This window comes from Bactrocera oleae, chromosome 3, assembly GCF_042242935.1.
Source record: "Bactrocera oleae isolate idBacOlea1 chromosome 3, idBacOlea1, whole genome shotgun sequence".
NCBI lineage: Eukaryota > Metazoa > Arthropoda > Insecta > Diptera > Tephritidae > Bactrocera > Bactrocera oleae.
In genome coordinates, this window is record NC_091537.1 from 86,957,712 (window position 1) to 86,973,526 (window position 15,815).

Consider the following 15,815-nt stretch of genomic DNA (forward strand, 5'->3'; position numbering starts at 1 on the left):
TAGTGAAATCGATAATGGCGTACATATATTTAACATATATGCATAAATAACGGTTGTTGATTTTGATTTCGATATCACGTTCGAGAACATTTGTACGTATGTCTGTATGTAAATATAACCGAATCATTCAGTGTTAAAATGCATTTATGTATTTGTAGGCGCTAATTTTATAGGTCAATAATAGTCGAAAGTGAGGGAATAAGAATTGATGCCAAAAAATGTTTCCATTGAGGAAGTAGTAGTTTGCATAGATATGTATGTGAGAGCTAAAAAAATATGAATCGAACGGGTGAAGCGTATATATTTATATATATATTTAAACTAAGCACCTTTAAAATCAACAACTAAATTCATATTCGGTTATTCTCACGAATTTCGTGTATGACTAGTTCGTGAGTAAATGCAACGGTAACCTCACTCATTACAATATTTGCATTGCATCAAATTGGACACGGATTGGTCCATTTAAACTACGCGCGCAAAACGAATCGGCAACTATTTTTTCCTAAATTGGTACAACTTTTTTCATGTTCGTGTGAAGTTGGGTCTCCATATGTCAATAAGTGTGTGTTTGACAACTATTTTTTTTCGACGCAAAAAAGTTTGTGTGGCGATTTTTTCTATGAAAAAAAAAATAAAATACACATTGGCTTGAAATTTTGTGTTTCCAATGGAACTTCGGAATGTTTTTGGGAGTCTACTTTATCACGAACACAAGTATTTGAAAGGCATGGAGGTCGTGAAGTCATCGCCAACGTGTCTGATGTGAGTCGTCCATACACTTCTTTTAATGACAATAAGATCGAAAAAGGTTAAAAGAAAGCTTGAAAATCGTGTTGGTATCAGAGAAATAGCAAAGGCTGTCAATATCTCTTATAGATCGACTAAACACATTTTGGTTTATGTTTTGGGTATAAAGCGTGTTAATTCCATTCATCATCATTTTAAATGGCAAAGTTTATAGACATGTAGGAAATTTACTGCGCTACAAGAATTGCTTCTCTTTCTTTCTCCTTTTTATGTTTTTTTTTTGTGTTTTCCCTTGATAGGCATTGATGTTTGAGGATGAATATCTCGTAAACGTTTAACTTAATAGAAAAATTATATAGACCATTTTTGTAGAGACTCAATTTCGTACAAAACTCACAAGAAGAATATGTTTTCAAATAGTTGGAAGCGAGATATGAATTTTTCTAAGAGTTCATACTTGGAGAGCCTTTCTTAGAGGTGTCTATCAACCAAATTTTCAGATTACGAAGCGAAAAACAAAACATTGGTTTTTTTGACGCACCCTAATATACATATATACATATCCACACATGTCCCTACTTACTAAGAAACGATCTAACGAAGAGGAAATTAACATTTACCAACAAATATGAAGGGCATTAAATTCAATTAAGAACACCTGCATTCTCACATACTTTTTTACATTAATACTGCAAAATCTTGGCCACCATAGCGCTAACGAGCAATTACTTATGTGTTAGCCAACTAAACGTGCAACTTCCTTTGTAGATCTTGCAAATGGAACACTAACACAAATCCTAATGCAATAAGTGCTTTGAAGCACATGCAAATTAAAACACTAATCTAATTTGTTCATAGGTTGCAAGGAAAGTGTGCAACTGTTAAACAACTTTGCTTTTCTAGTTGTTTAGATGGCAGATAAATGCCTAATATTGTGTTAATTGCTCAGTTGGTTTTTACGCCATTTTATTTATTAGGCTGACCTTTGCCGAATGGAGTTTAAAGAGCGTTTTTACAATGTATTTTATGAGAGATTACAAGCTACGATTCCTTAAGTTAAACGGGTTCAGCTCTTATGTCATATTATTCCAGAAACACTCGACTATCTGTCACTATGAGGTACGACTTCTTTCAGACGTTTGTCGAAAGCTGACATTAAAATGAATTCGTAATAGATATGATGTTGTTGCATTGAGGAATACTTCTAAGGTGACAATTCTTGACCAAACACAAATTTGAGTTTATTCTGGTTTTATACTTGTAGACTCGACTAGCGTAGGAGGTGTTCAAACCCAAAACCTTTGTGGTTATTACATACCTAAACCCAAAGCGTTTTTTTCAGTAATTAATACGAGCAAAAATATCGTATATGTTTTTTTCTCTAGTGATCCGACAGTGGAACATTTATGTAATGAAACTATCCCTGACCGAACTATTGTTCTCAATCTAACAGCTATCAGAACGAAAAATAGAATGAAACGTCGAAAACCCTATAAAGTATACCATATATATAAATGATCAGCTTGACGAGTTGAGTCGATTTAGCGCATGCCTGTCAATCTGTCTGTATACCTATATGTGAACTAGTCTCTCAATTTTTGCGATATCGATCTGAAATTTTGCACAACTGTTCTCCGCAAGCAGCTGCATATTTGTTGGAACCGTCGATATCGGACCACTGTTGCTTATAGCTGTCATACAAACTGGTCGATGAAGATTAAGTCCTTGTATGGAAATCTTTTTTATTTGACAAGGTATCTTCAATTTGGCGTTGATTATTAACCAAAGTAATGGTATAATCTCCGAATAAATGGTTCAGATCGGACAACTATAGCATACAGCTACCATAAAACCCGATCGATCAAAATCAAGTTCTTCTATGAACAACTTTTTTATTTGATAAAGTATTCCGAAATTTGGCATAGATTATAATCCAGGGCCGCGCTACAATTTCCAAGGAAATTGTTCAGATCGGACAAATATAGCATAAACTGACCGTTCAAGATTAAGATAAAGATCTTTCTATACCCTCATCAAGGTCATCATTACTTCGTTAACTTTCATTCGTCTATTATATGAATTTCATTTAACAGTATGTTAAAGTAGCCTTAGTCGACTAATGATAGCGGGACCACATTTAGTTGCTTTCATGAAGAGCTTCGAAATTCAAGTCAATTTTTTGTATTCAGAACACCTAAGCTACAAATAGAGATTAAAGAGAAAAATATCCCGTGTCCAAAATTTACCAACAGTCAAAATGCTCGCTTAGTTTAAGATACTTCACTATTATAAGTTAAATTTTTTTAGTAAATGCCAAGGGCACATTAGAACACTTTCACTTTTTTCCGATTCTAAATTTTTATATATTATTAAAAATAATTAACAAACGTGCATTTTCTTGAATATACATGCATATGGTAGTATACATATAAAACATTCAATTTTTTTTTATCCAACACACGCCACCCATACAATGATTAACAAAATTACGCAGAATTACTAACCTTTCAGAAGCCGATTTATTGTAAAAATCTAATAAGATAATTTACCGTTAACCGGCACTAACCACTACTACGTCAAAATATGTGCTCAGTAGACACATATCTTCGGAAAAAATCACCAATAATGTTAAAAAGTAGTGCACACACAAACTGTGGGGGCACGAGTATAAATTTACATATTTCTTATTTACCAAAAAAAACGAACTATTTAGTATATATATTAACTTCTCGAGAACATGCCATGGGATGAAAGTAACACCTCACTATCACATTAACAGTTGGGGCAGTGCGTTGCTATACCACAAACATGGATCGGGTATTTATTTGTATATTCACTACACACACACATATACATACATATGCTAATGTACGTATGACACATGCACATATGCTTATATATACTTGCAGTTAGGCGCAATATTTATAAGAATGTACGATGATTTGGAGCAAATGAAAGCGCAAAACGTAGAAGCTAATAAATAATAAAAGTAGACCAGTTAAATGATGAAAACTTACTAGGCCAACCAACTTGGTCTGCTGTTACCCCTCCAAAGCACTGCTGATAAAATATGAAAATTTCATTGGTGCGCTTTCAGTCTAGTTTTAGTATTTCAAACGGTCGCCCAGCATTGCTGTGACGGAGTATTTATCCTAAGAACGAAAACGAGTGCTACCAGGAAAAATAATTATACAAAAAAAAAATAATAAACATAAAATTGTTCGAAAATAACGATTATTATACAAAAACACGTGCGCATGCGCAATTACGCATTTTCACATTTCCGCTAAAAAGTGTATCGCTCCGAAATTTAGAAGAAAATGTTAAAAGTAACCGAATTTTGTGCGTGAAATATAAAAACAAAATATATGAATAGAAAAATCACAAAATTAAAAAAAAAAAATTAAATAAAACACAAAACAACAATGTACCAGTGGCATAGACATTTCTCAAAAGTGCTAACCTTGCTTCTCGGCTTTGCCTGTCTTAGTCAACAGCTCGCGCACCCACAAGGCTATGCTCAAGTGCAACATAGCGGCAGTGATAGCGTGAATAATGAAGGACCAAAAATCTTTAAAGCACTCAATATGGATTTAATTTATCCAAGAAGGTAGGTATTTTAGTTAGAAGTGAGTGAGTAAGCATACTTTTTGGCATGTGATAAGCTGTGACTGAACTTGAAGTTGAAAAAATTTTAGAGGTTATATCATTCGTGAGACGCAGTTGCCATACAGACAAAGCCGTAGAGAGAAAACCGCGAACCGGGCAGGATATAGGATGCGGGATCTCTGCTCCATCAATTGTGTGTGAAAAAAAGTGCAAAAAATTCAGACTCGAGAGAAATTATCCGCGATCTCCCTTACCTCCCTCGATCACTGCATAGATATATACTGATTGGCTTTACTTAACATTCTTTTACATCTTAAAAAGTGTTGAGAAATGAGTTTTAGAGTTTTGAAGGTCAAATTCTGGAATTCCGGGATCTGAACTTTATAATTCAATACTATTGTGAATTGATTTGTATCTTTAGTCGATTGTCTTGTATGTCAAGGTAAACCTCTTAGTCGATTGTCTTGTGGACGTCACTAAAATTTATCAAATTTCATCTAGTTCTCAAGAGGTCATATTCCTCAAGGTAAATCTCTTAGTCGGTGGTCTGGAGTACGTCACTAAAATGTTTAAAATATTAACTATTTCTCCAATGTCATATTCCCCAAGGTAAATCTCTTAGTCGTTTTTTCGGAGTACGTCACTAAAATTTGTAAACAACCATCTAATTCTTCGAGGTCAAATACCTCAAGATAAGCATTCTAATCGATTTTCTTGAGTACGTTACTTAAACTTGTAAAACACCATCTAGTTCTCCGAGATAGTATTCTTTCAGGTACAGCTCTTATATAATTAAATCATTCATATTAGTAATTGAGACTCAACCACTTTCAGCAAGTACTCCATACCTATGATATTTTCCCATAACAATAAACCACATTGAAGTCAAGAAAGAATATATTTCCCTAATTTCTTCTGCTGTGATAATTGTGTTCATTGATTTTAGTTCGAGACAATGCTGACCTTACTCAAGAAATTCAAATTCAGAAAGATCTTTTTAAATCTGAGGATCGCGTTCGAAACTGTTAGATTATAAATTCCAACTCTCTTCATACCGATGATCGCATTCGAAACTGAAAGATTAAGAGTTCCAACTCTCTTCGTTACCATGATCAATATGACTATCGTTTACATTAAAGAATTCTATAGTCTCGATCGAAAAATGGAATTTCACTTAGAAATAAAATACATTTCTTATATCACCAAATTACAATATTTTACCCCTTACATCCAATACAGTTTTATATATTATTCTCAATTCCTTTTTGGTTATTTTATTTACAGTTTCAATTCAAGTGACAATGTAATTTCGACTACCGAAACCTCAATAAAACCATCAGAGCCTACCCAGCAATCTCAGCAACGGCTTGAACCTACTTATTCACAAGAAGCTCAAGAGTACGCAGCTGAGCAGCCCATTTTATATGTAACACCACCAACAGGCGGAAAGGATGATGGAAGCAATAGTGAAATTAATACACCACATACAGAGGCAGCCACTATAATGCACGCCAACATTAATCCCGTTTTCACGGTTGATAATGAGCAACAGCAATCAGATGCGTATGACATGCCTGCGGCTTCGACGCTAGCCGAGCCATCGCCAGCTTTACAAGAATATGCCTCGACCGGACGCGCTATCGACTACCATCGGCCAGCATATAATTTTAATCAGCTTATGACGCCTTTAATCAAAAATCCACCATTACCAGCGCCAGCGGTACGTGAAAAGCCGGCTACATCCAACATAGGCAAAATAATCTACCCGCAGGCGTTTAACCAACGCAGACCACCAAACGAAGCGGAAATTAATAAACTCAGCGGTAAAGGTAAGTACATTGCATAGATATATCGTAGTAGAGAGGTAGAGAACTGTTTGTTGTAGGGCGTTGAGATCTATTAAACATTGTGGGACGTAAAGTCGTGGTCGTGCTTAACAATAATACATGGAGTCTAAGGTAAAACATATTTACAAATATTTACAAGGTAGGAAAGGAGCTGTGACACTACCTAACTCCGCGACTGTGTGCAGTTAGTTCATTGATTTTATGCAAAATAGACGTTTTGCACTTAGTTTATGAGTGAAACCATGTTGTGATATAAGGAAACTATCCCGTATATATGGCTTATGTCTTTACTTAAGTCGAATGTTAGCAGCAGCCAACAGGTTAACTGAGACCGCCCGGCAAGTGTTCCGACACGATATGTAAAAATAAAAGTTTAAAGAAATTAATTATTAACTCTTTATATGACAGTCTCCTTTTTTGTTGTCTACCACTGCCAACGTTCTTAAAGCGGGTAGAAGAAAACAAATTTGCTCGGGCTCTTCCGCTCATGGCATTACGTGAAGCAAATTGCCGAAATGAACCAACGGCTGGGGTGCTACGGTAGACAAGGAGGAATATATAGGGAATTTAAGTTTCAAAGAAATACTCAGGATATAGTTAAAGCCTAACTAACCCAAATCAAATGTTAGAGTCTAATTGACGTTGAGTCATTAGAGATCGAAATGGGTTCAGTCAGTTGGCTTTCGATGAAGTCAGTGCTGAAGTGCCAATTTTTCCGATATACATGTTTTATAAAATATATACATTATTGAACAAAAATTTACACATTCTTTCAGCTCAATTTAGTGACCGCTTCACGCCCGGTGAAGCAGTCGCATCTGGTCAATTCGCCAAGCATCGTCAACATGCACACAATCACGCACATTCTTCCAATGCTGGCAACAACAAAGTAGCATCCGCTTCTCAAATTGTGCAACAAACCTACAAACCACCCCAAAATATCTACTCATTTCCACCGAACATAAATTCACATTATTCATCACCTTACCAAGACCCTAAAGCCACCTTACCATCAAGCAATGTAAATAGTTACGCTGCATCGCCATCTGGACCGCTGCTGCCGAATACCAATTTTGCCACAGCTAGCAGTAATGATAACGGTTATAAATATCCGGGACCTACAAGTCCCGACAATCTACCGCCAGCAGGAAAAGATGCCGATGATGCGAAATCGCCAGCAACAAGCAATGATGCTGGCGCCGGTGATGCCAACTCCGATGACACAATTGGCGTGCTACCGGCCAGCGCTATGGATGATGGAGATAAAGACATGAATGGTAAAGATAATACTGGCGCCGATGATATGGAAGCAGATGGTAGGTGTCCTATTATATATATATATTTATATGTGTGTGTATATATTCATTATATATTGTGCTTTAAAGACCATGACCATGACCAAGATCATCCACCACCCGTTGATGATACTGAGTACCCCACACCACCACCAGGTTGGGTAGAACAACAGCCCGACGCAGCACCTATTCATTCATATCCACATCATTCATATCACGATCATTCTTATGGTTTTCATGATCATTTTCCATCATATCCACATTACTACCCGCATTATCCTGAAAGCATTTATGCTGACCATCATCATCACCACGATCATCCAGCACCCACGCTACCACCAGTTACTACAGAAATGCCACCACCCGAACCGCCACCAGAGCCACGTGTCAAGAAATACAGTTACTTTTATATTGGTCGCAAATTGTGGTACATACCGCTGTATTTCACGGTCTGGTTCAGTTTTTACGTACTCTGGCTTATTCTCAAATCGATTGCAAGACATAAGGTACATAATTGTGCAAATACATTGCCTTGACGGAATTTTCACTTACATATCTAAAACATTTTTAGGTTAATTTGCCGAATCATTATGTCAGCAAGCGAAGTCTACCCGATTTTGTTGCGACAGAGACCCGCGCAAAGGAATATATTAATGAACTAACGGTGTCTGTGCTGGAGAGAATAGAAAATTTCCAACGAAATTATTTAACATGACTGAAAATATATGTATGGAAATGGACAATAAATAAAAAATGCTGTATATTTGATAAATAAAAAATGTTTACGAACTGCATTTTCAATCAAGGGGATACTCGTAGGTCTCTTAAGGGGTTATAGCCACTTGCAAGTCAGAAAAAATGCGTTTTCTTGTGTTTTTTTTTTTTGTTTTGAGAAGGCATTTTTTTAATACATATATAAAAAATTGCAGTTAAGTTAATAAGTACGTTAACGTTGATTAATTTGGAATAGTTTGAATGCCCGATCTCCAGGAGTACTTTCGAAAAAAGGCGTCTGGTGGTCAAGAAGATTGTTATACCTTGAACAGGGTATAAATTTACACCCAGAAGAAAAAGTTGGAGACCCAAAAAATATACCGGTGTACCACTTTTATGAAATTCAAATACTAATTTTGAATGGGAAAGTAAAAAAAGTTATTCAAAGTATAGACCATTGCTTTTTACACACGATTGACCACCTTTCTGGCAATTTGTGGATATGATGCCAATAGAAATGTTCGTCTTTTGAAGCAAACGAATCAGATACCCAATTTTCGATCAGTCAATGCGTATTCCATCGATGAAAACCAATGTTAATCGGAAGGTGCCAATTCTGGGGAATACGGCGGATGCGTTAGCAGCTTCCAGTCAAGTTTATTTGATTGTATCCTGAACCGACTTTGCTTTGTGAGCAGGTGCATTTCCGTCTAACAAAATTACTTCGCCATATCTTCTGGCCCATTCTGGTCGTTTTTCGATCAATGTATGATTCAAATTGATCATTTGTTGTCTATAGCGATTAGTATTAACAGTTTCACCAGGTTTTAGAAGCGCCTGATATACCAAACCCTTCTGATCCAACCAAACACAGAGCATTGCTTTCTTACCGAATCGATGTTGTTGTGGTTGTAGTAGCGGCAGAAAACATTCCTGAAGTAATTAAGAAGAATGGTGCCGAGTTGACGATCTTTCCCATAACTCTCAAACGGTCTGAAATTGTTTGTTGTGCAACATTTAACATGGCTGACATTAGCTTTTGACTGAAAGTATCATCGTCATCCAATATTGCTTGCAATTCGGCATTTTCAAACTTTTTGGTGGTCTTCCACGTTCTTCATTTTGCACTACAAAATCACTATCTCCGAACCGTTGACACCATCTTGCATGATCATCGTATGCCTTAACAAGTATTCGATGCGACTCTGCAGCACTTTTCTTCAAATGAACACAAAAAACTTAATGCTTTCCGCAAACCATCACTTTTCCGTAAAAAATTTGACATTTTCAATACAATAAAAAATATGATGTTGTTTGTTCAATGACTGTAGGGTTATTGAATATGTTTGACAGATGTCATGTCAAACAAACAGAAAAAAAATTAAGGCTCGTTCACAACAAATTTTCCCTACCAACACATTTGTATCTTAACGCTCACTTCATACCGGTACATTCGAACCAGTCCCTCAGTTTTTGAGATATCGATTTGAAATTTTGCCCACATCCTTTCCTCAAAAAGCTGTTAGTTTGTCGAAACCGCCGATATTGGATCACTATAGAATATGTTATACAGTCATACAAACTGAACGATCAGAATCAAGTGCTTGTATGGAAACCTTTTTCGTTAAAAGTGATATTTTCACGAAATTTTGAATGAATTATTGCCTAAGGCAATCGCGGAAGAATCGCTCAGATCGGATCACTATAGCATATGTATATCTGCTATACCAGCTGACCGATCAAAATCAAGTTCTTGTGTAGCAGCTTTTGTGGTATTTATGAAGAGTATTATAGCTAGGAGTGCAACCAAAGTTAACGTTTTTTCTTGTTCTACTTAAATTATCTCAAATCCCAAAACCAAATAAATTTATTATTACTTGAAATTAATGGAAACAGTTAATAATCGAATGATTAGTCAAAACTTAGATTTAACAAAACGGCGGCTTCTGAAAAATAGTTTTTGTGAAAAAATTGGCAATTCAAAGTAGTTTAAAAAATCGAATTTATTATCAAAAATCTTATTTCTTCAGCATTACCTGACAAGTATATCTGAGAAGGTCGTGTGAAATTTTCAACCGACTCTAAAACCTGTGTTTCAAGCAAAACTATTTTAAATTTTGGGCGCCGACTGTACTTAGTTGGAAATTTTTTACAAATACGCTCATATATCCGAAACTATTAGCCAAATCAATTTCAAATTTTCAGACAATATGCTCAAATTAATGCATAAGATCCCGCAAGGTAACACAAGTACAATATATCAAATTACATCGTGATATAAATGCAAACACAAAAATCGATTTTGTGAAATTCACATATAACCACTTAAAAACTTAATCGCTTTAAAGATGCGTCTGATAAAAGTGATCTATTATTAAATGTTTATACAACTGTGTTTTTTTTTTGTTTGTTTGTGAATTTAAACCTTTTATTACAGTTATTTAACGAACTACAGCTTAAAAAGAGATTCGTAATAAATTATTACTTCTGTATAACTAAAAATTATGTTTAATTTCATTAATTCTATGTAATGCGTATGTAAGCTACATACTTCAATTCATATTAATATTAAAAATAATTATTATTTTTGCATAAATTTAACATTTTTAAAATGTTTTTTTTTTTGTTTTGTTTTGTATTTCAAAAGTAATTGCTCCGCATTATAACGCGAATAAACGTTGCACAGCAATCACACTATCCATACCATTTGATAATTTGTGTTGTATTTAATAATGCATAAGTGAAACTTATATTTCAGCAATTATTTCATATACAACCATTTCATTATCATCCTCCTCCTCATCATCATCGTCATCACGCAGCAAGTCCGCGTTCAATTCAATAAACTCTGATTCGTCGTCATCTTCAAGATGTAGCGTAGAAGCCGTTGAATGTGTTTGTGTTTCTTCCTCATTTATTTCAACAGCAGCATTTGATTGTGTGTCAGTCGTTTGCTTCGTGGTTTCTTCACGTTTTGCGCGCTCCTCAGCAGCGATTAACAATTGTCGCATGTGTAACGGCAAACCGCCTTGATGTCGCTGCACCCTACGCGGATTACCAACAACATTGGTGCTGAAAATCGATATTTTGTTTATTGGTAGTAAAATCAAACAGAAAAGTAATAGGTTAACTTTTAACGTACCTTGAACGCAGCTCTTCCAGTTTCGGCACCGTTACAGCTTCGGCTTTTTTACCCATTGCCTCTTCCTCAGCCAACTCTTGTGCATGCATTTTCTTCTTGTGCGAACGACAATTGGAGCCATTCGAAAAGGTTTTCTCACAAAAATTACACTTATACGGTCGCATGCCTGTGTGTAGGATTAAGTGATTTTTCAATGCTTTAGTGCGTTTAAATGCTGCGGGACAGAAATCACATTTGTAACGTTTGGCATCCGAATGCACGAGCATGTGCATTTTTAATGTACGTCGCGTGTTCAACTTAAGGCCACACTCTGTACATATATAAGAAGAGTCATTGTGTGTCTCTAAATGTACCTAAGTTTAAAACGAAAACCTCAATTGAATACAAAAACATTATATAATAGAAAAAATATTATTTACCTTTAACCGTGCCTTATTCTTGAAACCTCTCTGGCACACTTCGCATTCGAATGGTGCATCATTGGTATGCACTAATTTGTGTTCAGTTAGCGCCGCTAACGTTCTTAGTGATCGACCACATTCGTCACAAATGTAAGGTTTCTTGTTCTCATGAAATCCCTGCACATGTTGACGCATCACTGCCACTTTTGTGAATTTACGTTCACAATATGGACACGGTATATCGAGTTTGTCCTCCAGTGCGAGATGTGTGCGCGCATGTATTTGCAACTGGCGTTCTGTGGGATAGATTTTATTGCAGGTTTCACATTTAAAATCTGGTATATCCGGTTCCTTGTTATGTTTTTCCATAATATGTTTGCGATAGGATGTCGCATTTTTGTACTTCTTTTGGCATATGCTACACTCATACTTGTAGGATGTAGAAGTTTGGGAATTATCATTTGTATCGGTTGACTCAGCTTCATCTTGTGCACGTTTAGTATTGACACCATATTTCGGTTGACGTCCTCGTCGTTTTTTACGCACCCGACTACTTGAATCAATTTTATTTACTTGCGCTGACTTCTCACCACCACCGACACATTCTTCAGAATCCTCATTTTGTTCGATTTCTTCCTCTTGAACATTATAATTTTCACAAATTTTGTCAGCGTTTTCACTTTTCAAATTATCCTCATGTTCTTCTCTTTTTGAATCTTGCAACTGCTCAATTTCGTCTTCTTCCTCATCATCTCCTCTTAGTTGCCGTAGTAGCTCAACATCATCGAGCTCTACTTCTGTTGCCATATTTTCGATAATAAAATGCTCTTCTGTGTCTTCTTCTGATTCACCCACTAATGCACTGATCGATACTATATTGTCCACATCATTATCTTCATCTTCGTCATGCTCAACATCTTGTCGTTTCCTTTTAGTTCCACGCTTAACAAGTTCAACGGAAAAATTTTCACCCGCTTTACGTTCTCTAACTTCTCTTAACTCAAAAAACTCTTTATTATCTTCACCATCGAGTTCAAAATCGTCTTCATCACTAGATTGTTTTTCACTGCTGATTTTCTTTTCAATATTTCGCTCATGCTTTATAATATGATCAAACTCCATATCCAGTAAGCCATATTGTAGCTTAACTTCATTCAGGTTCATTTTGTTATCAGGGCCAGAATTTTGTAATGCGCAGAACATGGCCTGTACTTTGATAACGCGTTCCGTAAATAGGGTCAATGACGATATTAATGTGTGACATTCAATGCATACATAACTCGATAGTCCATCATTTGGTCTAATCTAAAATCTCAACAAAAAAAATTTAATTAACATACGAACATCTTTGATAATATAGCTTAAAAAAAACAGCATACATTAACCCAGAAAAATTTGCCGATTGTTGTAGCCAAACTGCTGTCCACTAATTTCCCCGGCTCATTGATTTCTGGAAAAACGCACAAATGACTTTCATCATCTTCCTTAGCGCATAATCGACACCAGCGTTTCCAAGCCATGTTGTCATTAGCTGGTGAAATGGACTTATTACACGCCTCTGCAGCTATTGCCTTATGTGGTAATTTGGAGACAAGCATTGTTTAAAGTTTGTCAAACTTAATTTTTTTAGTAAATATGTCTTAAAATCCGACCACTATGAAAGTAACAATTACAATTCTTCGTTTAATTCAATAAAATGTTGATAAAATTTTTTATATTGAAAAATCCAGTCTACAAATGTCAAATGTGTAAACGCAGGGTTGCATTTTCAAACTACGTGAAACCAGAGAACGTATATATTACGTTATATATATGTATTATTCTTTGGATTATATGGAACGTAGTGCATAAAACTGACACAAATATCCCAAAAATTCACTCTTAAATTTATACAATTTATACAAAGCAATTTAAGTACCATATATGTAAATGATAATGAAGTTACCATTTGTAGCTATATATACGAAAATTAAATTATTTTTTATTTATAGTACGAAAAATTTATATTGAAGATTATTACAATGTATTTATTGCACAGTGTGAACCATATTTATGTGATTCGATTTCACTTTAGTCCCTTAGTATCTGAAGGGTACGCAGTGGTAATAAGACTATTTTGTAAACAATAAGGGGAACAATTAGTTTTAATTAAACAATTAAGGCTTCAAAGAATTCTCAACAAGTCGAATATTGCAAGTATGGATTTTGAATGGAGTATCTGGTGTCGATTTTGTGCGAAAGCTGATGTTAAAAATATAAACATATTTTCAGCTCAGGCAACAAAGATCAACAAAATTAATTTGATATCGCCAATTTATAAATTTTTTAATATTGAGGTAAGCACATCATATTTAATCAAAGTTCAAGCTCAATATAAATTAAATCACCAGTTCAACCACCAACAAAAGATGCCTCAAGTTCTATGTGCTGAATGCCTATTAGTGCTAACATCTTTGATAAAATTTGCTGCTCGTGTATGTAAGATACAAGAAATGTATAAGGAAATACTGCAATCAGAAGAAGGCTCAGCGATAGACATGAAGTTCTTATATGAAAAGTATGAAATAGATCAAGATGTTTCACAATTGGCTAAAACATTAAACACAGAAACTAATTTACCTTCCGCGCCGTCAAGTTCAAAAGTTAATCCTTGTAATTCAGCACCATTCATAAACATTCAAACAGCAACATTCTCAGACGTATTAGTTTATGAGCCACACAATGATGGTTTAGATAGCGACCATAATAAAAATAACGACTGCAAAGATCCATTAGATGAAGTTTGCGAATGCGAAAGTAGTGGGTCATCAAACAGCTCTTGCACCTTTGAGGGTATTGTTGCTGCTACAATAAAAAGTGATGAAAAATCTATAGAAAACACAGACGATAAAAAATTTACAAAAGTGGATCGTTTGAACACTGAAAATATGCATGAAAGTGATTTAATTTCTCCCGTAAAGAAAAGCCGAATTGAATGTAAATACATTTGTAAACATTGCCCGAAACGATTTCAACGCCATAATAGCTTTAGATTACATGTAAAGAAGAAGCATGGACTTATTCCACCATTAGCGGAGAATACAGCGTTACCATGTCCTAACTGTGATTTAATATTCCAAAGAAAATCCTTAATGACCCAACATATAAAATCTGTGCATGCTGATAAGACAGCTTTTATATGCGAGAAGTGCGGAGAAATTATGGGCACTAAAGACACATTACGCGACCATATGTACACACACTCAAATTATGCTCCTTTTGAATGTAAAGCGTGTGGCAAATGTTTTAAACAGAAGACACGCCTAATGGTAATGCATTATAGTTATTATTAAATAAATACTTATCATATTATTTGTAGAAACACATGGATATACATGGAGAGAAGCATATTTGTGTTGAGTGTGGCTTACAATTGAGCTCTCGTGCTACACTCTATTCTCATTCATTTGTACATTCCGATGTGATGCCACATAAGTGTGACTATTGTGGACGTGCCTTTAAACGTTCAAAAACTTTGAAAAATCATCTTATTCTACACGCTGGTCTGAAACCATATTCATGTGATTTTTGTGATAAGACCTTTTCAAATGGAACTAGTTGTCGTACACACAAAAAACATGTACATCCGGTAGAATTTGCTGCTCAAGAGGCTTCTGGCGAAAAACCCGTTAAAGCGAAAAATATACCTACGTTGTCTGTTTTAAAAGCGGTGTAAGTATGTTTATACTGCGATTGTTTTACGATTTAATCGTTTGTTTTTACTTTATTTTGGGTAATGATAACTGAAATATTTAGTACCCGAACAGCTAAGAACCTGACACCTGTAGCGCCGAAACAGAGTGGAAATTTTTCTTTAGGCAAGAAACCCAAATTAGATCAAAAATACATGAGTAAAAGTAAAGAAGTTATTACAAAGGAGAAGACTACACTTTAACAAAAAATGTGACTACAGATTTTATTAGCATAAGATTCAATTATATATGCATATGTACGCATAATAATTTTATTAATAATAAAAAGTATAATATCCATTACTTTTGACTAAAACTCGCAAAAC

The 15,815-nt window shown here is 35.2% G+C and overlaps 3 protein-coding genes across 4 annotated transcripts; 2 read left to right on the top strand and 1 right to left on the bottom strand.

Moving 5' to 3' along the window:
- The first annotated feature begins 3,865 nt into the window (after positions 1–3,865).
- LOC106615075 (uncharacterized) lies at positions 3,866–8,280 on the top strand. The gene is made up of 5 exons (XM_070107123.1): positions 3,866–4,360; positions 5,644–6,188; positions 6,983–7,522; positions 7,592–8,007; positions 8,073–8,280. The coding sequence occupies exons 1-5, from the start codon at positions 4,176–4,178 to the stop codon at positions 8,214–8,216; spliced, it is 1,830 nt and encodes a 609-aa protein (XP_069963224.1). The 5' UTR covers positions 3,866–4,175; the 3' UTR covers positions 8,217–8,280.
- A 2,527-nt stretch (positions 8,281–10,807) lies between these two features.
- Positions 10,808–13,483, bottom strand: LOC106614932 (zinc finger protein weckle). The gene is made up of 4 exons (XM_014230883.3): positions 13,138–13,483; positions 11,777–13,063; positions 11,358–11,710; positions 10,808–11,287 (listed from the first exon to the last, which is right to left on the bottom strand). Exons 1-4 carry the CDS (start codon positions 13,354–13,356, stop codon positions 10,963–10,965), a joined length of 2,184 nt encoding a protein of 727 aa, XP_014086358.1. The 5' UTR covers positions 13,357–13,483; the 3' UTR covers positions 10,808–10,962.
- A 358-nt stretch (positions 13,484–13,841) lies between these two features.
- On the top strand, positions 13,842–15,805 carry LOC138856328 (zinc finger protein weckle-like). 2 transcript variants are annotated; one of them, XM_070107127.1, is made up of 5 exons: positions 13,847–13,954; positions 14,030–14,094; positions 14,149–15,066; positions 15,117–15,469; positions 15,554–15,805. In XM_070107127.1, the coding sequence occupies exons 3-5, from the start codon at positions 14,167–14,169 to the stop codon at positions 15,690–15,692; spliced, it is 1,392 nt and encodes a 463-aa protein (XP_069963228.1). In that variant the 5' UTR covers positions 13,847–13,954; positions 14,030–14,094; positions 14,149–14,166; the 3' UTR covers positions 15,693–15,805. The 2 variants fall into 2 exon arrangements, with proteins under 2 accessions (XP_069963227.1, XP_069963228.1); XM_070107126.1 differs by having other exon boundaries at positions 13,842–14,094.
- The last annotated feature ends 10 nt before the right edge of the window (positions 15,806–15,815 follow it).

What these genes read in the sequence shown, in the direction of transcription:
- LOC106615075 (XM_070107123.1), top strand. Translation starts at nt 4,176, where the DNA reads ATGTACCAGTGGCATAGACATTTCTCAAAAGTGCTAACCTTGCTTCTC. An exon ending in GATTTAATTTATCCAAGAAG is followed by an intron (nt 4,361 to 5,643) that starts GTAGGTATTTTA and finishes TTTTATTTACAG; the next exon opens with TTTCAATTCAAGTGACAATG. An exon ending in TAATAAACTCAGCGGTAAAG is followed by an intron (nt 6,189 to 6,982) that starts GTAAGTACATTG and finishes ACATTCTTTCAG; the next exon opens with CTCAATTTAGTGACCGCTTC.
- LOC106614932 (XM_014230883.3), bottom strand. Translation starts at nt 13,356, where the DNA reads ATGCTTGTCTCCAAATTACCACATAAGGCAATAGCTGCAGAGGCGTGT. An exon ending in AGAATAAGGCACGGTTAAAG is followed by an intron (nt 11,711 to 11,776) that starts GTAAATAATATT and finishes TTTTAAACTTAG; the next exon opens with GTACATTTAGAGACACACAA. An exon ending in CTGGAAGAGCTGCGTTCAAG is followed by an intron (nt 11,288 to 11,357) that starts GTACGTTAAAAG and finishes ATCGATTTTCAG; the next exon opens with CACCAATGTTGTTGGTAATC.
- LOC138856328 (XM_070107126.1), top strand. Translation starts at nt 13,957, where the DNA reads ATGGATTTTGAATGGAGTATCTGGTGTCGATTTTGTGCGAAAGCTGAT. An exon ending in ATAAATTTTTTAATATTGAG is followed by an intron (nt 14,095 to 14,148) that starts GTAAGCACATCA and finishes TTAAATCACCAG; the next exon opens with TTCAACCACCAACAAAAGAT. An exon ending in AACAGAAGACACGCCTAATG is followed by an intron (nt 15,067 to 15,116) that starts GTAATGCATTAT and finishes TATTATTTGTAG; the next exon opens with AAACACATGGATATACATGG.